The 13,176-nt window shown below is 45.2% G+C and overlaps 1 protein-coding gene across 5 annotated transcripts in view; it reads right to left on the bottom strand.

The window, feature by feature from the left end:
* PRDM16 (PR/SET domain 16) overlaps positions 1-13,176 on the bottom strand; it is a gene marked incomplete at its 5' end in the record, with an annotated part of 79,117 nt that overhangs the window by 43,451 nt on the left and 22,490 nt on the right. For 3 of the 5 annotated variants that reach the window (XM_073603586.1, XM_073603588.1, XM_073603590.1), the window contains 1 exon segment: positions 7,522-7,609. In XM_073603586.1, the coding sequence (XP_073459687.1) occupies positions 7,522-7,609 (88 nt within the window). 5 annotated transcript variants of the gene reach the window in all.

Here is a 13,176-nt window from a genome sequence, read left to right as displayed (position 1 = left end):
TTTGTAAACCACGTGGCACATTTGTTAATTCTATATATACAAACATAGAAATATAGAAAAGTGATGGCAGAATTAAAAAAAAAGTGTTCTATCAATTTTTTAAATTTAGTTTTATTATACATATTTATACTAATACTGAGTATAATTCATAACAGCAGAATAGGATACAGCCAATGCATTTCGGGGACTCAAATTGCTATGGTGATGGTGGCCGGTTCACTTACATGATGGCTCTGATTCGGGGCTGGAGGCATGCAGGGCCACCCCCAGAATTCAGGAGAATGCAGAAGTCCACCTCCTCCAGGCCTTCGTTTACCTCTTTGATGCGCTGCTGGAGGCTAAAAGTAGGGCTCTCATGTGAAGAGGGGACTGTGTGATGGGGGTGGGGGTTCTGTGATGGGGGACTGTGTGATTGGGGGGGGGATGGGGAAGCTCTGATGTGATAGGGCACCTTTTATGTGATAGAAAGTCTGATGTAAAGAAGGGCCTGATGTTATGGGGTACTCATATATAGTGGGGACTCTGATGTGATGAGGGAAACGCTGCTGCAAAGGAGAGCTGTGATGTGATGTTGGACCTCTGATGTGATGTTGGACCTCTGATGTGATGTGGGACCTCTGATGTGATGTGGGACCTCTGATGTGATGGGGGACCTCTGATGAGATGGGAGGACCTCTGATGTGATGGGGGAACCTCTGTTGTGACAGGGGACCCCTAAATCAAAGGGGGGCTGTGATGTGATGGTGGGGAACCTCTGATGTGATGTTGGACCTCTGATGTGATGTTGGACCTCTGATGTGATGGGAGGACCTCTGATGTGATGGGGGACCTCTGACGTGATGTGGGACCTCTGATGTCATGGGGGAACCACTGATATGATGAGGAAACCTCTGAAGTGATAAGGGACCTCTGATGAAAAGGAGGGCTGTGATGTGATGGGGAACCTCTGATGTGATGTGGGACCTCTGATGTGATGAGAGGACCTCTGATGTGATGGGGGACCTCTGACTTGATGTGGGACCTCTGATGTCATGGGGGAACCACTGATATGATGAGGAAACCTCTGAAGTGACAAGGGACCTCTGATGAAAAGGAGGGCTGTGATGTGATGGGGAACCTCTGATGTGATGTGAGACCTCTGATGTGAAGAGGGGCTTCTGATGAAAAGGAGGGCTGTGATGTGATGGGGAACCTCTGATGTGATGTGGGACCTCTGATGTGATGAAAGGACCTCTGATGTGATGGGGGACCTCTGACGTGATGTGGGACCTCTGATGTCATGGGGGAACCACTGATATGATGGGGAAACCTCTGAAGTGATAAGGGACCTCTGATGAAAAGGAGGGCTGTGATGTGATGGGGAACCTCTGATGTGATGGGGACCCTCTGATGTGATGTGAGACCTCTGATGTGGTGTGAGACCTCTGATGTGAAGAGGGGCTTCTGATGAAAAGGAGGGCTGTGATGTGATGGGGAACCTCTGATGTGATGTGGGACCTCTGATGTGATGTGGGACCTCTGATGTGATGGGGAAACTCTGATGCGATGTGGGACCTCTGATGTGATGTGGGACCTCTGAAGTGATGGGGGACCTCTGATGTAATGTTGGACCTCTGATGTGATGGGGGAACTTCTGATGTGACAGGGGACCCCTGATGCAAAGGGGGGCTGTGATGTGATGGGGAAACCTCTGGACCTATGATGTAATGTGGGACCTCTGATGAGATGGGAGGACCTCTGATGTGATGGGGGAACCTCTGATGTGACAGGGGACCCCTGATACAAAGGGGGGCTGTGATGTGATGGGCAAACCTCTGCTGTGATGTAGGACCTCTGATGTGATGGGAGGACCTCTGATGTGATAGGGGAACCTCTGTTGTGACAGGGTACCCCTAATGCAAAGGGGGGCTGTGATGTGATGGGGGGGGGCTCTGATGTGATGTGGGACCTCTGATGTGATGGGAGGACCTCTGATGTGATGGGGGACCTCTGACGTGATGTGGGACCTCTGATGTCATGGGGGAACGTCTGATATGATGGGGAATCCTCTGAAGTGATAAGGGACCTCTGATAAAAAGGAGGGCTGTGATGTGATGGGGAACCTCTGATGTGATGGGGAACCTCTGATGTGATGTGAGACCTCTGATGTGAAGAGGGGCTTCTGATGAAAAGGAGGGCTGTGATGTGATGGGGAACCTCTGATGTGATGTGGAACCTCTGATGTGATGTGGGACCTCTGATGTGATGGGGGACCTCTGATGAAAAGGAGGGCTGTGATGTGATAGGGAACCTCTGATCTTATGGGGAACCTCTGATGTGATGGGGGACCTCTGATGAAAAGGAGGGCTGTGATGTGATGGGGAACCTCTGATGTGATGTGGGACCTCTGAAATAATGGGGGACCTCTGATGTAATGTTGGACCTCTGATATGAAGGGGGGCTTCTGATGTAAAATTAAAGCAGAACTAATGCAATCAACCCAAGTTACAGATCCCTTTGCTGGCATCTTCTCATCTGTACTGGTCTTCAGCCATCTTTATTGGCAAGCGCGGGATGACTTCACTCCTGTGCATGCACAGGAGGCCCTCATTCCAGCACATAGGCACAGTACCGGCGCCGTAAGCAGAGTTGCGCATTCGGAGCTCAGTTTACATCACCGGAGAAGACAGCGAGCAGGCAGGGAGAAACATCTTATTGCAATATAAAGCCTGCCTGCTCACTTTTATTTCATCAAGGTGGTTGTGTTGTGTGCATCATCCCAGGCTCAGGTATCCCATTGATGAGTAACAATTACACTTTTTACACTTTAGACTTTGGGGGTCTCAAGATTTTGCACACTTTTAAGGGTGAAAAAAGGAAAAAAGGTGGAGAAATACTGATTTGCACAAGTTTCTGCCCTTTAGCGTGACTCGTATATATTTAAATATTAATAACAATAAAAAAAATAAGTAAAAATTAGGCTTTGTTGCCCATAGCAACCAATCAGGTGCAATATTTTTTTAAGTTTATTTAATCAGGCAGACATGGCTCGTCCTGAAGCCTGCCTATAGGTGGCACTAACATGTCTGGATTACGATGGGCTCCCGAATCTTCCCAGGCTCTGTCTGCTGGTATTAGCTGATGGCTTTGTCATATCTGCTCCTTTTACAAGTCGATCTCAGCACTATTCTAAGCCAGACAAACACAGGATGTTTCTGGCGGGTCCGCTGCCATTATCCAGTCTTCTCGGAGGAAAATCACTGGAAGTTATTAACTAGACGTTGGTGGGGAAGCAGAACAATGAGGGGTCTATGTGAAGAAGTTAGGTGGAAAAAGTTCTCAAACTTCTAAGGAAAAGTGAAGAATGCCACTGCTGCTGAGCAGTTATCTCATTAAAGGGATGCTCCACTTAAGGGGCAACTCTACCTTTGTTTTTAAAGAAGGTCCATATGACATGTCTATTTGCTGCACAAGCCTTTCTGTAATTTAGTGTGAATAAAAATCACCTAGGGGGATCTGTATGTGTTTTGGTGAACAGTATATCATTTTTTGCTCTGCTGTCCCCCCCACCCCCTCCCAATTTTTGTCCTATTGCAACACTGGGACTGATCATGTGTCTAGAACTGAAAGACCCTCCTACTCCATGCTCAGAAAGTAGGAAGTGGCTGCAGGATCAAATGAAGTTTTAAAAATTTGCAACATAAATTAAATGCAATCTATGTTGCAGTTTCAGTATAAGAGCAGGTAAGGCTGTGCAAAGACATTTAGTAAAATCAGGGTTTTTTTTCTCTGAAAAAATGTACAGGAACTCAATCATGATCCCCACCCCCCACCCCCCCCCCACCCCCCCACCCCTTACACACACCCTCCAAACCGCATCAAATAGTGGGTGTGGTCAAATTTCACTAACAGTGGGAGGGTCTAAACAAGGTCATTAAATACCAGGAGTGCATTATGTACAGAGTGCAGAGTTCAGGGTGTGCTTCGTAAATAGTGCAGAATTCAGGGATGCGCTACACACAGAGTGCAGAACTCAGCCTTCTTCCACAGCTGCTTATCTCTGCACACCCATTCCACATCTCACGTTTACCCCCTGTTCAGCTCTGCCCTAGGGTTGCCACCTGTCCGGGATTCACCCGGACAGTCCGGGTTTTGAATCATGTGTCCAGGTTTCAGACTGTCTGAAACCCGGACACATTATTCAGACGGGACTGCAACCCCCAACTTAGGCATGCCAGGGCACACCCTATTCACCCAGTGCGATTCCCCCTTTCGCCCAGGTTGCACACACCTATGCTCCCCATTAACCAAAGTATCCCCCCAGTGCATAGGCCCCCTCCCTCCCTTATCTGTCCTGCCCCTGAGCAAGTGAGTACACTAAGGTAAGGGGGACTCAGATGTAAGGGGTGCTCTGTGGACTCTGATGTAAGGGGGATCTTTAGGAACCCTGATTTAATGGGGAATGCTGGAAATTCTGATGTTAGTGGGGGCTTTGGTAAGCAGAAGCCCCCTTACATCAGAGTTCCATTTTATACCACAGTCCACAGTGTTCCCCCATAAAAAAAAAAATTGCTGTGTGCCACTAAAGTGTTCGGGTTTGGCTTGAAGAAAAGGTGGCAACCCTACTCTGCCCTCTGCATGCAACCCCCCCTCTACTGCCCCCATCTTCTCCCCATCTCCTTAAAAGCTCCACCCTCTTTCACATGTCTTATTTTTTTGCTGTATTAAGCTGAAGCACCCAGCCGGCTCTAGTACCTCCCCGCATACTGTAGTTGGCTCTCTCACTTGTGGGGAGATCATCCAGTGGTGATGTTTGCATTTGCACTGCACCCCGGGCACCTGCATCTCCCTTGTCTCCATCCTTTACTCAGTGGGAGGCACTCAGGAGATCTGATCTGTGGCAGCTGTTGGGGAACCAGCTGTCACTTGTAAGCATAGAAGCCGGACTTTTTTTTTTTTTTAAGTAATAGTGGTGAATAGGGAGCAGAGGGCCTGAGCCAGAGGTGGTGGAACTGAGTTCCACCAAGTTCCAGCTGAAAAAAAGACCTTGCAATAGATGTCATTGACCAAAGGAGATTTATTTATTTAATTAGCAAAGCTGGAGTTCCACTTTAAAGAGAAACACAGATAAGCATTATTGGTATCTAACTCCAATGTCCATTAAAAGATGCCCAAGGTCACTCAACAGCGAGAAACAAATGGGATAATTCAAAAACATTGGAACTTTTTGGACCGGTCATAGCTGAAAAATTCTGGTACAAGGAAAGAAAAGCTCAGCTCCCATGATGAAACTGAAGCTTTGTTTATTCTGTGGTAGGCTAGCTGTGCTGTCAGTCATCAGGGTGTATTGGAGGATGGTTCAAGAAATTATACAGGCTGCGGATTGGACCTGCACCACAAGGTTGTAGGGAGCAATCATTCCCACCTGGAACGGCACAGCTCTGTCTTTGTATCAGTTGTGTTGGAGGATGGCCACAGACACAAAAAAAATGAATGGGTCAAGTCATGAATTTGGATATTAGTGCATCCCCATTTTAAGGAAAGGAGGTAGAAGTTTTAACTGGATTGCTCAAGCATGCATGTAGGCAGGTGCAGTCTGTGTTCCCCACTGCAGGTGGTGCTCATCCGGAGCCGTACTGCAAATGTAGGGGAAGTCTAGGGAAACCCAGTTTCTCGATGGTTCCCTCAGTTCCTGAAAGCTGCTTTTCGGTTGGCTACGCTGCACCAGGTGACTCTGGTGGCCATCTTGGGTCACGCAGAATCTTTTTTAAGTCTCTACCCCCAGATTTTGGCACGCTTTTGGTGAAGTGGTTAGCGTCGGGAGAGCACACCTATCTGTCAGGAACAGTACTAGCGCTAGGGACAGGCTCCAGAGGTGTAGGGTCAGCTTAGGGCCTTCATCTAGATTTCAGCAAGCTCCCTTTTGGGTTGCAAATAATTAGGCACAGCAGTGTGAAACGCATTTGCTGACCTCTTGAGAGCTATATGTGCATTGACTGCCTCTGTTTTTAATGGATTTGCAATAAAGGATCTATTTTTTATGCTTGAAGTGCCACCATCTTTCATCACTTTCATCGTGTGGACTTGGTTGCGGACAAGACTGGTCAAGACTCTCACTGGTCACCTTGTTATGGTGCGTCTCTCCAGTTTCTTATCTTTTGGGTTGGACTGGACAGGCTGCAGTCCACCCCCCTTGGCTGGTGCTGTCTTCAGTTCTGGCCTACTATTGCTGCTCTCTACGGCATTGACTGTAAATTCCCAGTCGAGTGAGCTTTCCCATCAGGTTTTTGTACTGTTTGCAAGTTCTTTAATACACCTGTTATTGCACATCGGGCCTGCATGTGATTACTGCCGCCGCTCCACGCTACACTTACCCAACCTGCGTGTTCATAACCTCAGAGGTGGGCAGGGGAGGAGCAAGCGATGGTCTTATCTTCAGGGAAAAAACAGTGATTGGCTAAACAAACCAGGTATGAAATTGATAACAATGGGTTTCATTATTTGCTGATATCCACTGAAATACAATCCAGTAGGAAAATGAGAGATTATAAAGAATAATGATACACAAATATAAAGAACAGGATGAGGGTGTCATGTCCATATAAGCAACTTTGTTGACTTTTCAAGACCCTTGCCTGAACATCCATTGAATTGTAGACCTTAAGGAACAGCCAGTGCTAGATTGTTGTATACAAGGACCATACGTGTGTAGTCTGAAAGGTTCACGACCTGACGCAGAAGGCGTGACCACACAGGCATGAAACTTTATCACTGCACCAAGCCACTTCTCCAGATGTCCAGCTCTGAAAATGCCGCATACGTGCTATACAGTTTTCCTACGGTGAAGGCTTCTTAGCAGAAATGCATCAGCGTATAGCCTGTACCCGTGTATCCATGTAACTAATAAAGTACTTTTTTTCAATAGCATCCGAGTTGCCAGCCTTTCTGATTTAAGTTTTCATACAGTCTTTGCAAACAGTTGGCACCCCCTGTAGTCAAGTTGAAAATAGAGAAAGTGGAAATAGAAGGCTTGGAGTGTTCCATTAGCGGGCAAAGTGAGAAAACACTTTGAGCCTTCATCTTCCACTCTCTTAATTTTTAACTTGGCTACAGGGGTGTTAACTGTTTGCAAAGAGTGTATGAAAACTGTACAGTGCGCATGCGCCATTTTCAGCGATGAACATCTGGTAGAATGGTTTTGTGCAGTGATAAAGTTCATGTCTATGCCTTCACTTCCGTGTCAGGCCATGAACTTTTCAGACTACCCTCGTAGATATGGTATGTTGGTGGAATGGTTGTACATTGTTCAGATATTACAAAGAAAAAGTCACTTCATGTTGCCAGACAGCCAAGAGTGCTAAACATATGACCAAAAGTCTAAGCACTGAGTGCCATTATCTCTGCAGATTGGTCAAATCCAAATTCTGATTTTTTTTTCCCTTCAATAACACAAGACCAAATGCCCATGGTTTTTTTCATGTTTAATGGTCAGTTGGTCTATGGTCAAGGCACACGTTGTAACCAAATTCCAGATCTGTTTACCTGAGGGTGAAAGAGGAGAGGGGATGGCCGTAAGTACTTGTCCTTTATCGTCCCCACAGGGTCTGTCACCTTCCGCTTTTCCACCCTGCTGGACAACAACACAGAGGGTTACGTACCTCAGGGAAGATGAGAACATCATGAAAATACCAACAATGGCTTGACATGAATCTGGGATTAAAACTGTAACACAAATGCAACACCTGATGTGTCCGAACATACCTGTAGTTAAAGATCCCCAAACAAGAATGTACCATGCATGTATTCTTCAACTCCAAACTGGAGCTCTATCCCCCCCCCCCCCCCCCAATCCCAGCAGTATCCCACAATGCAATACCCAAAATGTGGTTTATATATTTCATGGAAATTATGGTGTAAATAAAGGCAAATCTTTTTTTAGTGTCTTGGACATACATTAACCGAGAGGACATATCTGCAGAGTGAGAAGAACCACCCTTCCCCTTAGACAGTTGTCACCAGGACTGGTGTCCCCACTGGAAACATTTCCCTCTATCCCTGTTGCAGTGACAGCCATAAAGCTTTGTATTAACCATTACTCTCTGCCTATATGGTCACCAGGAAAAATTAAAATGGTGAATCTCCCCAGCAATTAAAACCTTTCAGAACCTTTATACACCCTATCCAAAACTTTTTGGCCTTATATATATTTTAAACTTCATCCTCCTATACTCGGATTTGAGTAACTACTTGGTCTGATAATGATTTGGCCCAGTACCACAATTATTTATACTGTCCTCCTGACTTGAAATCAAGAAATCAACACAGTCCATTGTTCCTTGGAAATTTTATGTTAATAATATAACATCAATCTAGTTAATGAGAAATTGCCAACATCCCTTAAAGTTCTACCAACAATATAGAAGAACTCCCCATGGTGGGACTTTAAAGGCAATCTACTACAACTGTGTTAAAGGACATATAAGTCCATCTTTATTTGTACAAAACAATAAATTAAAGATACTTCTAAAACCCAATCACAATCCAATACCCAAACAAGAATGTACCATGCACGTAATCTTCAACTCCAAACTGGAGATCCCCCAACCCCAGCAGTATCCCACAATGCAATGCAGAAGCCCAAACATATGGCCTATATATTTGATGGGAAGTGGACTCTTTATTTGTAAAAACAATAAAATATTTCTAAAGCCCAAGCACGGCTCAATCACAATCCAATACCCAAAAGCCGTGATTGGGTTTTAAAAATATTTTATTGTTTTGTACAACTAAAGATGGACTTATATGTCTTTTAACACAGTTGCAGTAGATTGCCTTTAAAGTCCCACAATGAGGAGTTCTTCTACATTGTTGCTAATATAACATCAGGTGTAAAATATCTTAGAGGCTATAGGTCCCAATATAAAGGTATTGACTGCTTATTAATTGATTTTAACCTCTAACTTATCAATTTTAATATCAAACCCAACAGATATGAGAGGAGAGAGACATCTTACCAACACAGAAAAAAAAAATGTATAAAAGGAAGGAGCACCACACTAAAAGATAACATTTTCCAAATTAATTTATTGGTATTGTACTTAAAAAAAGAGTTTCGGGGGTCAAAGGAACTGTCCCTTCATCGGGACTTCAGTTAAAATTAGGACCTTGAGTGGACTCAAAATGAGTCTTTCCTATGTGAATCTGTAAATTGAAGCCAATTGCTGGATCAGAAGAATTACTGGCCAGCAGTATCTGCACAAGCAATCAAGCAATCAAGAGCTTAACAATACAATACATTTTCAAATGGATATAATTTTTTTCAATCTAAAGGAACCTATAGCCAAAACGTGAAGACCCTTTCATAGTGCTACTCAACCTCAATGCTATAAATAGCATGGCAATCAGAGACCTGGAATGTCTTTCTTTTTTCTATAATAAGCGCAATGGTCATGTGACCATGCCAAGGCTGGAGAATTACTGCTTAAGCAGAGCCATTGCCTGATTGCCCCTACCCAAACTTTAGCCCCCCAAGAGCTTCTATAGCAAAGCTCATATGACCAGTGCCACAGCCAAAGCAAAGCATCTCTCAATCGAATGAACAGAATACTGCAATAAGCTACCCAAGCTGTATTAATAGGCCACAAAGCACAACGTGTAGTAGTCCATAGCAATCAGACCTCATACCACAAAAGAAAAAAAGTACTTGCTGTCAGCAACCAATCATATCACTGTAATATCTCTGATATCTCTAGATTATAACATGAAAGGAAGAATCAGGTTGACCTTTTCTCCTTTGATGTAAGCTCGTACTGATGGACATATGTAGGCTGCAATTGCTGACCTGTTTCTAAAAATGCTGGCTACCTGTCTGTCTCTAGCTTAAAGTAGAACTATAAGTAAAACTTTTTTTCCATTTTGTATAGAGTAAGGGAGGGCTACAACCCAGTGGCGGCTGGTGGAATTTTTTTTTGGGAGGGCCGCCAACAGTATGCCCCCCCCAGTTGGTCAGTAGCACTTACCACCCTATCACCGGCGGCTTTCCCTGCTCGGCGGGGGCATCCTCCCGATGTCCTGCTCTCCATGGGTCATCACGAATCACCAATCGGGAGTCTTCTCTTTTTGGCCAATTGGAAAGCAGGTCTCATACCCGCTTCTGATTGGCCGGATTGAGGATCAGTGTTTCAACAATATTCATTCGTTGTTGTAACACAATTGGGTAGGGTTGGAGCGCATTCTCTGTGACCCGAGTCCACCCTATTTTGAAACCTATTAGAGCCTCTGGCTCTAATCAGGTGCTTAGAAAAAACCCAGCCGCTGTAATTCATGCACCCCGTGTCCTGAAAGGGGTCAGACGCATGAATAGGGGGTGGCTGCAGATAGATTCATGCAATGCATGAATCTATCCATTGCATATAGGGGGGTGACGTGGAGAGGGGGGCACCCCTAATGGACGGGCCGCCACAGCTATAACCCCTGTTGGTTATTTTTTTGCCATCTGTGTCCCATTGGGGAGATTTCCCTTCACTTCCTGTCCCATAGCCAAAAGAGGAAATCCTTGCAAATTAAGGGAATTCTTTGGAAGTTCCCCCCTTGGAAGATTTCCCCTCTATTACTTTTCTAGGGACAACTCCAAATTTGGGATTTTCTATGACTTGCAATGATAATGGAAACAGGACAAATAGAGAAGGCGAATCTCCCTAAAGGGGACACAGGCAACAATAATCCCTCTCCCCTCTATCCAAAACTAGGACTCACAAAACACACTAAACAGTTTTGCCTCTAGCTGTACTTTAGGTACTTGCAATCACTGGCCTGGGAGAGGCATGTAGCAGGCTGGGTTGATGCTGAAACTCCTGATTTGCTTACATGTTCAGGGTCAATAGAAGCCAACGGATCAGAACCAAAAGCAGGACGCTAGCAGTTTCAGAATTAAAGTCTGTGTCCGGCCAAAACCTTTTTTTCCTAGTTTTGGATAAAGAAAGAGATAGGGAAAGATAAGAACCCTGGTCAGGTTTTTACTACCATCTGGGGCTCCGTTGCATATCCTGGTCTGGGGAAGCCATTGTCAGTAGGACAGGACGTAAGGGGAAATCTCTATAATGGAGCCCCGGATAGCAGTCAAAACCTGAAAGGACTTCTAATCCTTCGCCACGCTACCAAAAACTGGGAAAAATTATTTTGGCTTGACATATCCTTTAAACCCTAAATGTGTGCTTCAATATGTTAGACATCGTTCCTCACTGTATACCGTTAAATATTTTTGGTGAATATGTTTCTTACCTACTGATCCTTCCAGTAACACTTCCTGTTGCAGGTTGACGACAGTAAGCCCTTCCCTCACAATTACAGCAGTAATAGTTTGGACTCTAGTGGACTCTCTTATGTAAGGATGGTGCTCGGAGACCTGACCCCTCCACCCTCCTGACTGTGCTTGATCAACCCCCTCACTCACAGGGATATCCACACACTAATGCCCTGTACACACGGGCAGCCTTTTCGGCAACAAAGGTCCAACAGTCTTTCCGACGGGCTTTCGACTGACTTTTGACGGACTTCCGACGGACTTTTGAACAGACGGACTTGCCTACACACGATCACACCAAAGTCCGAGGGATTTGTATGTGATGACGTACGACCGGACTAAAGTAAGGAAGTTCATAGCCAGTAGCCAATAGTTGCCCTAGCGTCGGTTTTCGTCCGTCGGACTAGCATACAGACGAGCACATTTTTCAATAGGAACTGGGTTCGACGTAAAGATTTGAAACATGTTCCAAATCTAAAGTCCATCAGATTTTCGACAGAAACAGTCCGCTGAAGGTTTCGATGAAGCCCACACACGGTCGGATTGTCTGTCGGATTCGGTCCGTCGGACCAGTCCGGTCGAAAAGTCCGCTCGTGTGTACAGGGCATAAGGCTTCATGTACACAGGACGTTGTTCAACCTCTCCTGAACGATTTAACTTGACAGCTAGAAACTGGCGTCTAAAAAAGGCTGTTTAGTCACGTTTAGCCGTGTTTGCGTCTATAAGCGTTTGTAAAAAAAAAAATAAAAAAATTTTGTTAAAATGAAAAACGTCTGTAAACGAAACGCTGTAAAACCAAAGACGTGCTGGTGGGTTAATTGGCTTCTGTCTAAATTGGCCCTAGTATATGAATGTGAGTTAGGGACCTTAGATTGTAAGCTCCTTGAGGGTAGGGACCGATGTGAATGTACAATGTATATGTAAAGCGCTGCGTAAATTGACGGCGCTATACAAGTACCTTAAATAATAATAAGAAGAATAATAAACGCGAGTTAATGCATTTAGCAGTGCTTACAAGCTGTTACAGGCATTTGGCTGTTTAAATGCCTCTGAACATCCGTCTGAACCCATTATTTTGCGTTCCAAAAAAAGCTTCTAAACTCAACTGCCTAGAAACGACTATAAACGACCCTGTCTACATGTACTGATAAGATAACATGGAGGAGAGTTCAGGGGCAGCTGAAAAAAAATGCCCAACTTCTCCTAAACGTCCGTTTACCAGCAGCTGTGTACATGAGGCCTTAACTCTCAATCCTCCTTGGGCTCAACAGTCAGATTAACACAGGCATTAACCTCTAGTATGCAACCCACATTTGCAGACAAATTCACACAGAGATCAAAGTAGCGGGTTAACATCTTTATTGCGTCAATTCAGGAGGCAGCATAACAAATTGGGTCCAAGACCCCAAAACAGTACTTGATATATATAGGAGGTAGTTGATCCCTGCCCGTTCAGAAGATGCTTACTCCTCAGATCAGTTACAGTGAATTGCCTACACTCTGTCCAGCTATTATTCATGATGGGGGGGGACCAAGGGTCAAACCAAGACCCAACACCCAACAGCCTCACCTCCAGCTCTGCAGTAGAATAGTGTTGCCTCATCTCCCCAAGGATCCTAATAGGGTAACTACCATGACACCCTGCTCTCCCCCAGTGGAAGAGAGAAGAGGAGCACAGTAGCCTGATCTTCTTCCTGCTCACTTGGGTCCATCTCACCTTCCCCCTTCCTTGGCTTTTATATATGAGCTCCCAGCCTTCTCCTGCAGGGAGGAGGCACCATTAAAGGGGACCTACACTGCCCTACCTGCTTAGAAGTTGGCTGTTGAGCAGCTTTGTCGGGCCTATCAGATGGCAGCCCATTGTCCAACTAAAGGGGCTTGCAGAACCCATTGAA

This window comes from Aquarana catesbeiana, linkage group LG10, assembly GCF_042186555.1.
Source record: "Aquarana catesbeiana isolate 2022-GZ linkage group LG10, ASM4218655v1, whole genome shotgun sequence".
Lineage (NCBI taxonomy): Eukaryota > Metazoa > Chordata > Amphibia > Anura > Ranidae > Aquarana > Aquarana catesbeiana.
This window is presented reverse-complemented; position numbering and strand designations above follow the sequence as displayed.